General features: G+C 35.9%; 1 protein-coding gene across 1 annotated transcript in view; it reads right to left on the reverse strand.

Annotated features, from left to right (window-relative positions):
* Positions 1–1,237: 1,237 nt before the first annotated feature.
* ADSS2 (adenylosuccinate synthase 2) overlaps positions 1,238–17,479 on the reverse strand; it is a 36,732-nt gene continuing 20,490 nt past the window's right edge. Inside the window, exons 6-13 of the mRNA XM_086627934.1 lie at positions 14,318–14,425; positions 13,947–14,028; positions 12,036–12,162; positions 8,875–9,029; positions 8,322–8,446; positions 7,754–7,851; positions 2,787–2,936; positions 1,238–2,018 (exon numbers count right to left, since the gene is read on the reverse strand). Of these exons, the coding sequence (XP_086484060.1) occupies positions 1,966–2,018; positions 2,787–2,936; positions 7,754–7,851; positions 8,322–8,446; positions 8,875–9,029; positions 12,036–12,162; positions 13,947–14,028; positions 14,318–14,425 (898 nt within the window). The 3' untranslated portion in view covers positions 1,238–1,965. The remainder of the gene's footprint in view (positions 2,019–2,786; positions 2,937–7,753; positions 7,852–8,321; positions 8,447–8,874; positions 9,030–12,035; positions 12,163–13,946; positions 14,029–14,317; positions 14,426–17,479) is intronic.

The raw sequence follows: 17,479 nt of genomic DNA on the forward strand, positions 1-17,479 counted from the left end.
CTGCAAGGTCCATTCCCTCCATCACCTAGAAAATAGTAATCTTGTTTTTTTTCCTTCTAAATGAACACTGGAATTTTTGTTTCACACAGTTATATCCCTCTTTCTCTTGATGAGGGAATTAGGAAGAGATTTTTAGTTCAATATGTCCCTTAGCCAGGGAGGGATGGTATGGTTCTCTCCTGGAGTGTGAGACTGACAGCAAAACCAGACTCATCCCCTCCAGAAAAAACTGAGTATGAAGTTGTTTGATTTTTAATGCTGAGGAGAATGATCTTTACACGCAATGCTGATACAAAGATCACAATGTATTTGTCAGTTTTCCAGCATTCTGTGTTATCCTCCTCTTTCCACATATTACACAAGTAAAATATACAACCTGCTAAGTCCTTTGTCACATGCAAAGAGTTCAATAGGAAATTCTCCTTAAATGTCAGCAGTTTTATCCTTCAACTCTCCTGTTTCTCCCCTTGTGATAAGCAGTTTTATTTTATGTCAATTGAGAACATAAACATCGTGCTGAACACCTCAACAGCAGCATCAATCCAACAAATCTATTCCATTTTGGTCAACATCTGGGTACCCAAGACATAATCTCAAAGGCTTTGTATCTTTTATTTTGCATTAAAAGTTTCTTATATTCACCTGCATAGCTGAAATCTACTAAACTAAATCTAAAACTATTTCCCCACCCTGATACAAACTTGGTTTTAAGAAACAAAGTAAGTTTTATTTGAAGAGAAAAGGAAGCACACGAATACCATAGTATAGTGTGTAAAAAACAAAAGCAATTCTCAAAAAAATCTGGAAAAGGAATATGTAATTATTGGCTTGTTGTCAAAAGAAATCAGACTCTTTGGAATATGTAATAATGGTTATAAATTAAAATAATTCTAGAACATTTCCCAACACTAGTAAGAGAAAATATGTCAGATGTCATGAGGTGAATACTTGTTATTTTCCCTACATCTAAAACAAATACGTTGCATACTTATTAATTCTAAAGCATCCTCAATTTATAATTACAAAAGTGTTTGTGCTTTGCCAGTTCTCCAGAGAAAGATCTTCTATTGCCTATGTAGAAAGGAATTTAAAAGGGCACTGAAATGTTAGACTTCTCACCAAATATAAATATAACCTCATTTAATTAGGGAAACAGTTTGAGATGTGCGCGTTGGAAGTAGAGGAGTGCAGGGTTTTTAAAAATACCACAAAAAAAAAAAGTAACATTATAAAACACTTAACTCAAAATCAGAATGGTTCTTTAATAATCGCAAATGAACTTTTTACAATATCAGTTTTCTAACTTTCTGGGCACACTTCCTGGTAAACATTTGAGTGTCCTCTGCAAGTTACAAAGAGTAAGTTTTCTGTGTCACACAGCTAAAAAAACCTGGACATTCTTAACAACTTGGCATCACATCTTTTTTTAAAAAACAGATCACACAATAATTTAGACAGCATTTATAGCATTATAAAACCAGAATTCCCCTCTTTAATCACTCACAAGAGCCGCGCCATTAGAATACAACAGCTTTAGGAATACAAATAATGAGGATGTAAAACTATCTGTGCAAAACTGCATTATTTTTACTGTCTAAAATTTCAGGGAAGTAACACCGCCAAAAGCAGAGAGAGGATAACAAGGACAAACAGTCATGAAAGTAACGCTACCTTAGATTTTCAAACAGGAATTACATTATGAAGTAAATATTAGAAAAAAAAATAATCTGATGGCACCTTGAACAACAATGACAAGTGTCCTGGAAATTGCAGTTGAACAAGAACTGATATAGGTTCATGTTAAAGTCTCTTTCAGGAGTAGCAATTGATTTGGGGTTATCAACTCTAGCATTTCTTTCCATGCAAAAATCTATCTTTCCAGCATCTTTGCTTTGTGGGCTACTAATGCATTTAAGAATGAGCAGTCTTTTGAGGAGTGTGCTTTCTTCCATGCATCTGAAATCTTTAAAACAGCTGGATCATTGATTCCCTGGATTTCCCTACTCCAATCCATTTAACTGCAGGAGAGAAAAGCAAACTTTTGTTACAAATAATACAAAGCAAGATTGGATTGTATCTTAAGACAAGATACAAACTTATCTTCTTAAGTGCTTAAGATCTTAAGTACCCCAGTCTGAAGAAGAAACCAGCATATACTATTAGTACGTTAAGAAACTACAATTATGTCTATTGTTCTCAAAGTAAGAATGCATTGTTAACTTAGAAAAGCAGGAACAGCCTTGACGCTGCCATAATAAATAAATGAGTTTGCCAGATCATATGAAAAGAGATACATAGAAACTGTCAGAAATGTAAAGAATTGCATCATCTCCTAATTCCCAGCTTTGGATGAAACCACAGGATCATCTTTATTAGGGAGTGTAAGACAAATTGTTTAGTTTAGAACCCCTTACTCTCACATATGTTGAATCACATTAATATACCAGTAGTCCCACTGACTTCATAAGGGCAGTAGAACTAAACTCCTATTATAATCAATCCGAAAAACACTTAAGCAAGTTATAAAAATCTCAGTTGAACAAGAACTATAGTATAAGCCAAAGAAAGAATGCATATTAAAACTTCGGAAAATTTTCAATTCAACAGCTAAATAGACAGGTAAAAAGAAGTAAAACAATAATTACGAGTATCACCAGGTACATCAGAATAAGGACAGCTACAAACTAGTTTTCAATATTTTGAATGTTCGTTAAAGCAAAGTACAAAATAGGTTTCAAGGAGCAGGAAAAAAACCAAAACAACAACAATAAATCTGTTTTACTTACCAGGAACACCCAACTCCATTTCTATAAAGCGAACATAATTTTGTGCATTTACAGGCAGCTCATCGAATGTCCTTGCATTTGATATGTCTGTATCCCATCCTGGGAGTGTCTCATACTGAACCTCTACTTTATTTAAGACTTCATGGTTGGCTAAGAAGCAAACAGGAACAAAAATATTATGTTCTCAAAGACTATATATTCTCTATCACTAAACACATAACTGTAAAGCTTTTTATTCTTTTCTTATACAAAGAGGTTTACTCATAAGGTAATGCCAGCACTGAAGGTGCTGAAGTGTCCTTTTTCGTTAATATAAGCAGGAGGAAAAAAAAAAATAATCCAGTTACTATCAGGACTCAGAATTTAGGAATTCCAGTATTCAGAGTCACATGCATCTATTTTGCTTTTCAGTTCAGAAAACAACTTTTCAAGAGAAGTGATTCCCTAAAATGTTGTGGTTTTTTTTTTTTTCTGAACAAATACCAAGACCCAGCTCCCCTTTCATGAGGGAATTTGGTGATGCAAAAGCAAAATTAAGTACCAGCTTGTAAGCATCAGGCAGTTAAAACATATTTTACAATGGCATTGGAGTGTACTTTTTACTAAACATAGTCATAAGATGTAGTTTATACATAATAAGACTTCTGATGCCCACAGACCCTTTGCCCCAAAACTGTACAACAAATTTGTCAACCAGTGTGGAGTCCCACATGATGCATGAACAGTAACTGTCCCAAGTACTTCTCGGAATAGAAGCAATAAGTATACTCCATTTTGTCCTTCATTCAGTAACTTGCTACAATGTTGTCCATTAACTCTGAAGCCTGCGATGATTTCAAGTACTGGACAAGACGCTAAGCACATTGTTCTGGAGTCACATAATTCCAGTAACTATCTGAACATTAGTCTTGGAATGACTGGGGAAGTGAAACAAAAGCCTTAAGCCTGAAAATGGTCAAAATACACTGAGCTAAATAAATAAAAAAGACAGGTGTCAAGCATTCTTGCCTTCTTGAAAAAGACAGGGTTCTGCCAAAGGCACTGTAATTAACGTTACGTAGGCTCTGTGTCTCAGATCAAGTCACTCCTGCAGAGACAGCCAGTCAGCCCAGGAAAGGGTTTTACATGCAAGAGGCACAGTAAAGGTGCAAACACAAACCCATAGTTAATCCCCTCCAGTGTCTGTGCAGCTGACAAACTCAGGCTCAGCATACTGAATAATTTGTCCTGGTGCCAGTAAGAGTTCAATAGTAGCAACGTTGTAAGGATAGTCTTTCTGAACCAGGCAATTTGAGTAAGGATTTAAGAGGATTACGCTCCACTGATTTCAAAGCCCACGGCAGTGAAGAAATGCGCAATTTTGGGACCAAGGTGTTCACAGGTTAAGGCAAATGATCCTGAATCACTACTTGAAATCAGGACAAAAGGACAGACACATTAAGGATGTTGGGTTGCAGAGGCCAAGGATAAGCACGTTCTTTAATGTCATCGGCAGCAGCAACTGAGGTGCTGTGTGTTGTCCAGGTGATCTGTGAAACAGAATAGCTATATGCAAAGTGCAAAACCACAAACTAATCTCTGGGCATTGCAGATGATCTAGAATAAGACACTGGCCTCCCTTCTTCTGAAGGGGGAAAGCAACTGAACACCTAATCTTGGAGGCCCACAAGCATTTTTGCTTTGAAGCGTCTCTGATGAGGCTGACTGGCAGAAAGCTGAAAGCACTTACAAGTGAGTGGTCTAATCTTGTCTACATAGTCTTCCATTACTCTATATTAGTTCAATTCCTTACTTCTCAAAAAAAAAAAAAAGGAAGAAAAAGAAGGGATAAAATTCTTGATATTTCAAATTATTTTCTTGTTTTGCTCCAGCAGGTGTGATAAAAGATGATGTGTGGTAAAGATAAGCCATAAACAGAGCTCAGTGCAGTAACTGATGTAGTCACCATCTAGATTTCTCTCAGCTCTTCCCTTACGGTATTTATCTTTTAGGCTTTCTGGAATATTTCTTATTAACAGCTGAATTAGATAACAGAGGGAAGATATAATGATATCTGGTAGCCTGGTACTATAATTTGGAGAAGGAATGATGTGATGTTATTTCCAGCTCAAACACAATAGCTGAAATTTGAGATCCTGGCATCAATGTAAGAGAAAGCTCCTCCAGCAATTTCCAGAAATTAAACATAAAAACAGTCATATAGTTCAGGCCAAAGGTGCATCTAGCACAGTGTCCTAGCTCTTTAACCTACAGTAGATGCCCAGGGAAAGAGCACAAGAAAAAAAAAAGCAAGCATGAAGTAAAACTACTCCAAAATAACCTCCCAATTTCCTAAGGATCTGTTTTCTCAAAGTCTCCTGAGCTAGAGGTTGTGTCTGTGTCTGCTGAGATCAAATGACACTTGCACTTGGGCAGGAGGCACTAGCAGGACTTAAATCATGGTTTTCACATTCCTTTCAAACTGATCAGCTCAGAGCTAGAAGGGAGTTCTATCTTTCCTTCACCACCTCCTATGACTGAATAGAAACAGAGATACTGGCCAGCTCCATAGCAAAAGACTACAGCTTCAATGATACCAACTGAAGTCAGCTGTAAATTTACACATTTTCAGTTCGTTCTTAACAGGAGATCATGAAATGCTCACAGAAATCTAAGCTAAAAAAAACTGAGTAAGACTCGTATGATTCTCTGATCCAGCTGGAAAAAGGAACAATATATGAAATACAGCATGTTTTTCTTGAGATGGTGAACACTGTGTGTGCTTCTAAATTAGAGACAGTCATTTCACAAGAAGAGTAAATCACTAACATCTCCAAGAGAGTGGGAGGGTAGGGAGGGGAGAGAAAGAAATACCCTGCCAGCGAGAGTTTCCCAGACTAGATCTCTTCTAAATTAAATTCAAAATGTCAAAGTGGCAAGTTTAAAAAAAAAAAATAAATATATACATAAGTGCACCCCATGCAGAGATGTTGACACCAGAAATAATCTAATGGTCTGTAAAACACAAACTGGGGAGAAAGTTACCTTTCAGTTTTTATGCTGGGGCAAGGGGTAACAAGTAACCTGCAGCATATGTGCTGAAAATGCTGCCAAACGTTGAGGAGTGTAGCAAAGAGAGAGGTGTGGAACGCAGAGGCGCTGTGAGAGACAGCATCTTCCAGCTTACCAGAAGTTCAGCTCAAACTCCTTCCTGACACTTAAGGAAGACCGCACGTCAACAGCAAAGACAACGGCTTCTACTAAATTTCTACCAGAATCCTTAATTGTTCATACAGTAAAGAAAAATACAGTTAGGCAGATGAGCCACATTATGTTGCTATGACCGAAGGTCAGCCATCTGTTACCTGGGCATACACAGGGAGCAAAGTCTGCCCTCAGGAGCTGTAACGAGATTCTAGTACCATCTGAGGGACACAATGAACGGAAAAAAAAAAGAGTAATCACTGAAGTCTTAGTACTGGAAAACATGGCCACCTGCTTACGTCATCCTTAATGATGGACTGCCAGAGAAGGTCCTCCTGGCTTGAGCACAAGGCAGTCCAGACAGTCCCAAGGTTAGACAGACGACAGGGCTACAGACAAAGCATTTACTGAGTAGTTCTCAATTCGAACGCGCAATCTCCATTACATTCAAAGGCCATCTAAAGTACACACAAATTTCCTTAATATTTTGATAAGGTTATCAATCAGGGAATATCTGAATCTTAAAAAGGGAAAAGCATTCCCAGGTTTAGTGCAAGATGACTACTAAATTTCCTCAATAAAAGTGCACGCCATGTCATTCAGTACGCATTCAGATTGTAACTGGCACTTTTGTTTGAAGATACTGGAAGGCAAATTCATTCGAGAACTCTCCCAAGCACACCGAGAAACAGAAGCTTTTTTTGTTAGGTCCTTATGAATTTCCCTAACACATATGTGCTATTTTCAAGGACTACTGGCAGATCATCACTTCTTCCTTTATACATAATTACACTTTCGTACCACATAAATCCTGCTGTGAGCTGTATCTGATTACTACAGTTGATCTCCTCACCCATAAAAAGTTCTCTGCTGATGATATCATATGAAAAATGCAACCTTTGACCAGCCTCAAACCCTGAGGTAGCAATTAGAATGGAAACAGGCATCAACGTGCACATTAGAAGACCAGAAAGCCCAATCTTTACTACTGGTAAATGTTCTTCCTTTTTCCTAACTACCTCTACTACAGCAAACTGAAAAAGATGCATTATTCATGAAAACAAATGTTTTGTGATATCTGAATATTTTTAACATGCAGATACTTCTTTCAGGTAAAAAAGATCACTAAATTGACAACTGTCCTCCTCAGGAGCTATAGTTTCTATCATGCTAAACTGATGTCTGTTGGTCCTGCATTAGAAAGTAAGTTTTGCTCTCACCTAAACTAATTGGTCATTTTCTCCCTCATCCCTTTTTCCTCTTTTCCATTGCATAGGTGTGACAGGTTTTTGGGTGCTCTGTGAACCATTAAAGGGAACTGAACTGTTAGAAAAATAACACAGGGAGAGAAAAATCTGGCTTTTCAACCGGATCAGTTCTCTCAAGTGGTTCACCGCATGCTTAGATGAAAACTTGTCCTGCTAGAAGAGCGGATGAATACAGCGGTGGGAACGAGACACTGGGTTTAGAGTGTGAAACGAGCTTCTATTTTAGCTTGAAGGTAATGCAGGCTGTATTAAAGGAAAGGGATAAAGCAGTAACAACATTTACATTTAAGAAGCTTTATGTAGCACTTTACATCTTCGACTAGACAAATAATTCATAATAACAATAATAATTCATACAGGTGTTTTTAGGGTATCTCTGGTGCATCTGGGAAGACATTAATAGCTTTATATGAAGTAACACCTTCCTGTCATAAATTTTACAAGTAAAAGTCAGATGCATTTTAGTATCAGATTACACTTGACCAAAATCTAAAATTGTTAAACGAGCAATCTTACCAGGAAAATGAGGTATGATTTCACCATCTAGTTTGTATGCAACACCAACTTTGATTTCCGGAAATACATCCAAGATATCCAATTTGGTAAGCGCCAATCTAGAAAGAAGCATTACTCTGGTTAAACAAGTATAACAACTCTCATCGCATTGTAAAAATACCTGCATATTGCAATTAATTGTCTTTCCTTAGAAAAATAAGCTTGTATGACACTAATATATTTATCTGGTGTGACTTAAAAAAAAAAAAAGAAAACTTAAACAGTCTTTTTATTGTGTCCTTAGATCTAGGACTGTAAGAAGATATATAAGTGCTTCTTGGATCATTTCAAATGATAAATAATGATGCACTACAAGTAAAGAAAAACTTACGAGGATGAAAACATCAAATATAAAAACATTTAATGCTAGAAAAATGAGGGACAGTTAATTTATCAAAATATCAAAACAATCAACACATCAACACTAACAATCTGAATGTTACTGACTAGTATATGTACAATTCACAGTAATCTGTAGCATTTCATGCTTTTATGTCAAATTGCCAGCAAACCTGTCAAAATAACTCACGCAGTAAATCCGTTAATCATGTAGGCATATCGGAGTAACACGAGGTCCAGCCAGCCACATCTTCGCTTTCTACCAGTGGTAACACCAAACTCTTTACCTCTCGTTTGCAGCAATTCTCCAATTTCCTAACAAAGAGTAATACTATTACGTGAGCTTTTTTCTTTTTTTTCCATGTGCAATACCTGATGCAGGTGTATACTTAACAACATTTTACAGTATTATAAGTTACCTTAACAGTTCTCTCTCTAATTTTTCACAAAGTTGTCCATTGGGATGAAAACAGAAATACAAAATGCTATTTCTAATTCAAGAGAAAGCTATTTGAACAAATATCTCAAAATTTGTTCCTGCTCTAGCCTTCTATTCCATAGGAAGGTCTGAGAAACTGACAATGAGATTTGGTAGTTCTGTAAGTCTAGGATCAGAAGAATGAGACATCCGAACACACCATCATCTTACTTATGTTAAATCAGTGTTACTGGTTAAATGCAAGACAGACACATTAAGTTATTTTACCCAGTTACAGGTGACATCTAGGGCTGATAATACTCACATTATTTTGTTCTGTAGGAAAGGGGCCGATTCCAACTCTCGTCGTATATACTTTCACAACTCCGTACACTTCCCCGACATTCTGTGGTGGCATTCCCAGACCTGTACACACACCTCCAACTGTGCAGTTTGATGAAGTCACAAAAGGATATGTGCCTATTAAATAAATAGTCGTAAAAACTTATTACAAGACTGGTTTTAAACTATTAAAAAAAAAAATCTAACCTGGTGAGGAATAGTATTTGTATTGCCCTCACCTAGGTTTTACAACACTAAAAAAACCAAAACAAAGCACACAATAAATGTATTTTGCAGTCAAGCACATATTTAATGAGCTCTTAGCTTTGTATGTACATTGTCTGATCCTTCTTTATTGAAAAATGTAGAAATCTTACCAGTTAGTTCAACTCACAGAGAGGCAAAAGTTGACTACGTAACAATTCCGAATGATGATACAAGTCAAAAATTGTAATACGACACCAGAAAACCATGCCTTGCTATCTTACATAAAACATACTCACTAATAGAACAATGTGAAAATTTGAAGAGAGACTCTTAAGAAAATGTTACTAAAAGGTTAGAAAATACGCATTTACCGTTTTTCATTTTGGGATAAAAAAATAAAATACAAGCTCTACAAACTGGTCAGCACCTTATAAGGATAAGAAACTGCAAATAAATGTAGAATTGTGGGAAAAAAAACATTTTGCTTACATAATCAAATGAAAAAAAACTATTTCCACAGTTAAAGGAAAAAAAAAAAAAGACTCTTGGAATATAGTCTAGTTCATTAGTGATGAGAGTTTGTCTCCAGTTAAATATTCAGCCCTCATTTAAAAAGCAGACTGGACAGCAAAGATAAAAGAGTTCAATATCTCAAAATCTTTAGGTTTACAACTTCTTTTTTTCTTTTTTTTTTTTTTTTTAAGTAATGGAAGATGAAACAGAGCCTGCTAGTTCTTAGCTGGTTTGAATTGTGAACAAACGCTTCAGCCACCCAGTAACTACATACAAGTGAGAGACTTCTATCTCGTCCTTCAGACTTCTTTTTCTTCTTTTGGGGATAAGAGTCAGAGATGGGTAAGAGAGGAACAGCCAATACAAAAGGAACCAAAAGCAATACTGACACCTTTAAGAAGTCAAAATCCTTCAGAGACTGTTCAGTCTGAACAGCCTGAGGTTTTGCAGACTATCAGGTATCTCTAGCTTCTTTTGCTTAACTCAAATCTCTCAAGAGAAAGACACAGGCTTACAGGTGATATGTAATAACAGTTTGCAAGCACTAACTAGTCTTTATCTTTCTTAGGACACGGTACTTGAGTTTTTCTTTACTGACAGGTGAATATAGAATCATAGAATCGTTAGGGCTGGAAGGGACCTTCAAAGGTCATCTAGTCCAACCCCCCTGCAAGGAACAGGGATATCTCCAACTAGATCAGGTTGCTCAGGGCCTCATCCAACCTGGCCTTGAACGTCTCCAGGGATGGAGCATGTGAGTGAAATGGAATATAGCTAGTGGATGTCACAGACAGAGTCAATGAGACAGTTCTTACTCATTTTCAGCTCCCAGGCTGGTATATTGACGTTGATTTATTCTCAGTGTTAAAAACACTGAAGACCACACATCTCTACCCTCACCCCCAGACACATGCAAACGTGAGCTTCATTACACACTCCAGAAAATCGGGATGGACTGCAAGGCTGGGGATTTACCATCCTCACTACCAACAGACACATATTCATGAAACTCACTTCAGTATTAAGACTTCTGCGCACCAAGGCACAGATATTAGCCTCATTCAGAATGCTCAATAATCAATAGTTTGGCTTTAACAAAACTTTTGACTAGGACTTGTCATTGTTAACTTAAGTGTCTGGTCCACCGATGGTATCTACCCAAGGAGAGTAGATATTCCCTCTGTGTGTGGGTCTCATAGAACCAGCAGGAGAAAAATCTAAGTGATCCAAACAACTCTGTAAATATTATAGACATACCTGATGAGTTTCAGACTATTTGCATTTCCCATACTTATATAAAATCTAAAATACTCACTACTTACAAAAAAACAACCCCTTCTAGAGTTTCCTGCAAATATCTCAGTTTTGCATCAAACACTTCCTTGTGACAAGTGTATTTGAAGACTTCTCTCTTTTTTTTTTTTTGACTTGTTAAGAAAGGAAGGTTCTTCCAATATTCAGATTATCATGAGAAAACTTGGTGCTTAGCTTACACTTATAGTAACTATCTTAGATATATCTTGCTCTCAAAAGAAGAGGTTTTCGAACTCAGTATGTTTGAAAATATCCACTATCAGTTGGAAGCAGAATGCATGTCAATTTTATATTTGTTTGACAGTAGTCCTTACAAGCTTCAATTTTAGGCTTACCCATCTTCCAACAATAAAAATAATGCAGTTACAAGGCCAGTGAGACTGAAGAAAAATGTGACAAAACGCAGGAGCCAATCATATATCACTAAGCTTATACAGAAGTATAGTAATTTGTCTATCTATCCTTACAATATAATGATAACAAACATAATAATCTCATTTTCAAAAAAAGATGCTTCTGTCAAGAAGCTTTTTATTTTATTAGCAAAATTACAGTGTTCTAAGAAAAACTGCACCATTTAGAATTTCAAATGGATTGGGATAATCTTTTCACTCTTGCTTCATTAGCTATCCAGATTCCCAACATCTTTCCTTACGTCATGTGACAGTAGAAACATAAGTGTTACATAAAGGGTATAAAAAAAACCACACAAGCCAATTCTTCGAAAGTCAACAATTATTTTGTGTATATACTTTGCCTCTCAAAGCTATCCATTCTTCAAGTGTTTTCCATAGATGTATACGACTGCGAGTTATCTCACGTGAAATTTATAGACACTGAAGTAACAGCTACACTCTTTTTAAGAAAAGTCACCTGATCTTTACTGTCATTCAAATACTTAATCTTAGGAGAGTCTAAAGCTTTTTGAAAGAACTTAATTAAAAATTTCCCCCCTGCCTAATTATTTGCAAGTCATAGAGAGTACTGTTCTTCCAAAATAAAAAACACTTCTGCTGTAAGAACAGCTAAGCACGGAAGAGTTTATACTTAGTGCTCGTCTTTCACAACGTAAGTATACAGCAACGTGTGTCTCAAAACCATTATACTTACCAAAATCTATGTCCAGCAGTGCTGCATTTGCACCTTCTACTAAGATCTTCTTTGGTGGTCCATGTAAAGCCTCATACATGAAATAAACACCATCCTTTACCATTGGTTTTACTTTTTCCATGTAGCCCTGAATAATACACAAGACTACTGTTATAATTTCATTTCATATAATTTCAGTACAAGTGCTATTGCTCCCTCATAACAATGCTCTTATTCCTTTTGAAAAGGAAAAGCAAATATAAAAAAATGCTAAATATGCCATAATATGTGAACAAGGAAAGGAAGAACATTAGACTCAGATTTACACACTAGACATATATGCTCTTCCTAGGAGGAAAGAGGTAAAAAAGGGGGGGGGGGGGGGGGGGGGGGGGCAGGGAAGAGGAAGAAAAAGAAAAACGAAATAAAATCTAAACTTTTGAAATGCTTTAGAAAGATTCAAGCTTGAGTATTATCACAATACTTTATTGTATTTGGTATTTCATTTCCAAGTGTTCAAAATTTCTCCCCCAGAACCAGCATGTAGAGTTCCACTTCTGGCCATCTGAAGCCAACAAATGCACACAACTGTAATGCAGCATTAATTTGTTTTATATATATATATGGATATGTTTGTAAGTAAACGTAAAAAGTTATTTATTGGAATTAAGGGTCAAGTGCCAGAATGCCACTGAGCAGCTGGATACAAGAAGCCAGTAACATTCAGATTAACACTTGTTAAACAGCCTTTTTCCCCCCATGAGAACATTTGGAAATTCTCATTCTAATGACTCACTTCACATGAAATATAATACTTTGTCTTTCAGAAATTAATTAAGTGCATTAGCATAAAACAAACATTAAGTGCAAGTAATTTCCCTCGAGCTACAAATACACATTATGTTTCCACACTAACAATGAGTTTCATATATTCTATAATCCTAATGTGTATTAATTAAACTATAAAGCATTACAAAACATTAAATTGTAACTGATTTTTAGGTCTACATATTGATAAAAATACTACAACTCAACATGTGTAACAGATATTATTTAAAGTAAGACAAACAGAAGTGCTAAGAACTCCCATATACGCCCTTCTAGAGCTGGTAAACTGAGTTTAGTGGCAACTAAAGACACAAGAAGGATGATTTCTCTGGCCTGATTTTCTGAAAGAATTAAACAGGTAACTGTGCACACCCTCACCTCTTCCACACATACCTCAATGGTTTTAAACAATTTGTCAAATTTTGTTCAAGTTTTCTACGGGACAAAAATAAACCTCATACAGTTAAGTTTCTATAAAATGCATGAACAAAAATGCTGGTAAGGGTAAGATACCTGATATTTTTTTCCAAACAAGGACTTGGGTGCACTGCATAAAAAATCTCCCTATTAGGCGTAAGAGAATTAATACTAGTGAGAAATCTCACAATTGTCCCAACTGCTGGGAAAATATCGAATCAAAATTTCTAATTAACCACAAGACTAGTTTGCTGGTAATCAGGCTTCATTAATTCTGCTGCTATCAACTTACATTCTTCTATGTTGTTAGACAGTATTTTTTTTCCTTAAGGCTTTTTACCTAGAATTATATACCTTCCCCAACTACAATCTTGGTTTTTTTTTTTCTCCTAGACAATAAGTTTGAGCAAGTGGAAGTCAAAAATAATTCTCCCTAGACAAGCCTTTTCCTTCAAGTTTACAATATTTCTTTCTTCTCAAAACTAAGTTTTGAAATACTGCATAAAATGGGGTCAAAGTGTCTTTAAGGATGCTAGCAGACTCTTTAAATTTGATGCATACCAGTTTCCCACGATATATATTATGTTTTAACTTCTCACACAAGCATGAGCATCAGTCAACAAGAGATTTACATATCAGTAACTGCACACAGTGATTACATCATTTAACACACAGAAGCTGGCTTACCTTGAGCTTTTTCAATTCCTCTTCAATGTCTATCTCTAAGGTGGGATATATCGCTTTGTACTGATTGGCTAACACTTTGAACCTAGAAGGCAAAAACGCTTCACTAAGGTTTCTGTTATGTTTGTTGTCTTTCCTGTGCCCCCACCAACATTAGGTTTTACTGGTTACACATCTGCAATTATTTGGTGATTAAACCATTTTAAACAATAAAATATTTTAATAGTTATAAATATTATAAATAAAATTATTTTCATATTTTAAAATAATTTTAATTAAATAAGTAACATCAACCAGATGTAGTCGCTTACACAGGGTACTACCTAGAAACTGAAAACTGTGCTTACAACTTTGCATTAAAATACAGAAATTACCTTTCAGAAAATTCATCAAAATCAGAAACAAGGTCACACATTCTGAGTCCACTTCGAGCTGCTTTGGAAGAATATACTGGACCAATTCCTTTTTTGGTAGTTCCCAAACTTTCAAAAGATAACAACAGGAGTTATTCTTGATATAAAACCAAGGTGTTTTTTCTTTAAAGCTAATACATTCTTAGCATCAAAAGAAATGCTGTTAATTGTGACCATTTAGAACCTTGTTTAAAACATTTAAAACACAAGATACTTAAGCATGCAACTTAATTTCAGAATATCACTGTTTATAGACATAAACATATACATTTTCTACGTACTTCTGTTTCTAAAGCAATAACTTTTCATATTTTAGTGAACTCCTACGTATTTATTTGTACACAGTTCCCAACTTTTATACTTAAGGAACCGAATGTCAAGACAACATCCTTCAGTACAATGAACTGAAACTAACTAAACAACTTCCTAAAAAACCATCCTGAAGACTTAAAGAAAGTCCTCCATAAAGCAACAGCACAAACAGTATAGATTTCGAGTTTCCATGTAAGAAATATTTCATTTAATTCTAAATGCCTCAGTTGGAGCCAGAGAAACAGAAGACACGGATGTCCATTAAGAGTGACAATGACGCTCAATGCTGTATGTTACAGAGAGTTCAGGACTAGATTTTCCACTGTAGCTGACTCTGAAAACCTGAATTCTTTTTCTTACCCTTACCTATCCACTCTGCCTGAAAAGCTTTTTTGAGCTTAAGTCAGTGGTATTATAAGATACAACTTGCTTGCACTGACTTTACTGTTAGAGAAATACAGGTAGGTCAGAAAGTGTCTTCGGCCAGAGTCTTGCTAAACAGCTATCAAAATGGAGCCAAACTGCACTCATCATAGGCAGATTACCAAACGTCTTCCTCATCATTCTCAAAAGATTAACCTTCTCAGGAGAAGTGAACAGGTGTGCAGCATTTTCAGATATCACTGAGCTTAGTTTAGCACTTTTAACTGTTTTGTGGTTTGTTAATTTTTTTTTTCCTTAAGCAGACACACAAAGCCTTATCTTCTTCATAAATTCTGCATGTGCAGAGTGGCCCAGATTTCTTCAAACTGCCTTAAAGGTACTACCATAGCTCAGTCCAAGAGAGACTCCATTTCGAGTAGAAGGTACAGGTCATATCTAAACTTTATGATAAAGGGTATCCATTGATAGGCAAGTGAACTGAAATACAGTTCATAATCAGTACATAATTCATTTTAGTTAGGTCATTAGTAATTTGGAGTAGATTCAAAACAGTCATCTTGGGAAAAAAATAGTTATTCCCATTAGACTCAATATTGAGTAACCTCAGGGAGTGATGTGTTTGCCTTCAGTTCAAAAAGAAAGAGATTCTAATCAACTTTGCATCCCATAGTTTCATTTAATCAGACCAGGACATCGTGGCTTAAATAACCGACCCTAGCCTCCACCCCAATTCATACCCTCCACAGAGAAGTTTTTTTAAGGAGGAGTTGGTTTCCATTTATTTTGTTTCATTAGGACATGCCAATTCATAAAAGAGTTAAGCTGTCAGAAGACTGTATTTATATATGTTAAAACAACTGTGTAAGCATAACATACTTCAATAGATTACCTTTTCTATAACCTTTCTGCAAGCGAAGCTACATGAGCCTTACTTGTGACTGTTTTTGAGCTACATTTGAACAGATAAAAACATTCCGTTAAAAAATAAATTTACTATCTGTAATTATCAACTTTGAAGTGTTAGACATAAAACAATTTCAATACTAAATATGCTACCCAGTCAATTCTACAGTTAGACATCCTAGCAGGCTATTTTAGTTCTCCATCCTCAACAAACAGGAGACAATCAGTTTATGATAGCCTGTTTTTAGTCAGCCTGTGGTAATACTTCCCTCACTACAGTCACTTAGCCTTAACATTCAGGAGGAAATAGATAGCTTAGTACTTTCAATCCATCAGCAGTTCTAACGAGCTTGAAAATTGTATGATTATTGCAGAATTTCAAGAACTCCACAGAGAGAATAAATACTTTTAAGAGTGATCTAAGCTGTTTTAGCTTTGGATGTAAATTTTTTCCCCTGGATTTCTTTAAAACAAATTAATTGGAGAAAAGCAGTTATTTCCTCACTGGACTTTCCTTTACGATAACAATAAAGCGGTTATTATAGACAACAATAACTAATAAAGCGGTTCCTTCTCACAAGTAGTTGAGTGATAGACAGTGTTTTTAATTTTATCTTGCTAAACATAAAACATTCCATACACATTCAAGGATAGCTGATATATGCACACTGGCTCATAAAAAAAAAAATTCTCTTCTTCCATAGATAGATATGTATGTTCTTCCTGTTTACTTTTTCAACTCTTAAAATAACAGGTAACAAGACAGCTGGTACAGCACAGTCAAGTGTGAAAATGACCCAGTGTAAGAACAATTGACAAGTTATCACGCAATATAGCAACCTGTGTGAAGCAAGATATGCCCAATTCAGACACTCTTAAAACTTATTGTCATAGAAGCATAGAATGGTTTGGGTTGGAAGGGATCTTAAAAATCATCTAGTTCCAATGCCTCCGCCACGGGCAGGGACAGCTCTTACAGGTCTCAGTAAGGAAGACTGATTTACTTTTCATCCACACAGACAAACTTCCAAGAAGAGAGACTAAGTTTACTGGTATTTCAGAAGTCTATAGTGCTGCATTACTTTCCAGCTGTGGACATGTCACAGTTAACTCTGCCAGCTTTTTCCCCAGCCCAAAGAACTAGTGAGCTACTTGGAAATCACAAGTTAAAAACATAGCAGCTAGTTTCTAAAAGTTTCAAAAGCTTCAGAAAGTCAGTAGCAGCATGTAGTAGTCAATGTTTCAGTAATTTGGAGATGACAAAAGGGTCCTTCAATCTTCATAAACAGAAATATATTTTTACAGAAACAAATATCCCCAGTAAACAATTAAAACATTAGGAAGCAGGAACCCTTTGCATAAAGCAAATTAGGAACTAAGAAATTTTCACAAGGCAAAATATCAAGATACAACCCTTTCATTAAGAATATAATCTTTTGCTAGCCACTGGAGGACAGAAGTGTAAGAAATGATCCCTGCATACTCCACATTGAAGAGTTACAAGTATAATTAATACTTTTTTAA

Source organism: Tauraco erythrolophus, chromosome 2 (assembly GCF_009769465.1).
Source record: "Tauraco erythrolophus isolate bTauEry1 chromosome 2, bTauEry1.pri, whole genome shotgun sequence".
Taxonomy (NCBI): Eukaryota; Metazoa; Chordata; class Aves; order Musophagiformes; family Musophagidae; genus Tauraco; species Tauraco erythrolophus.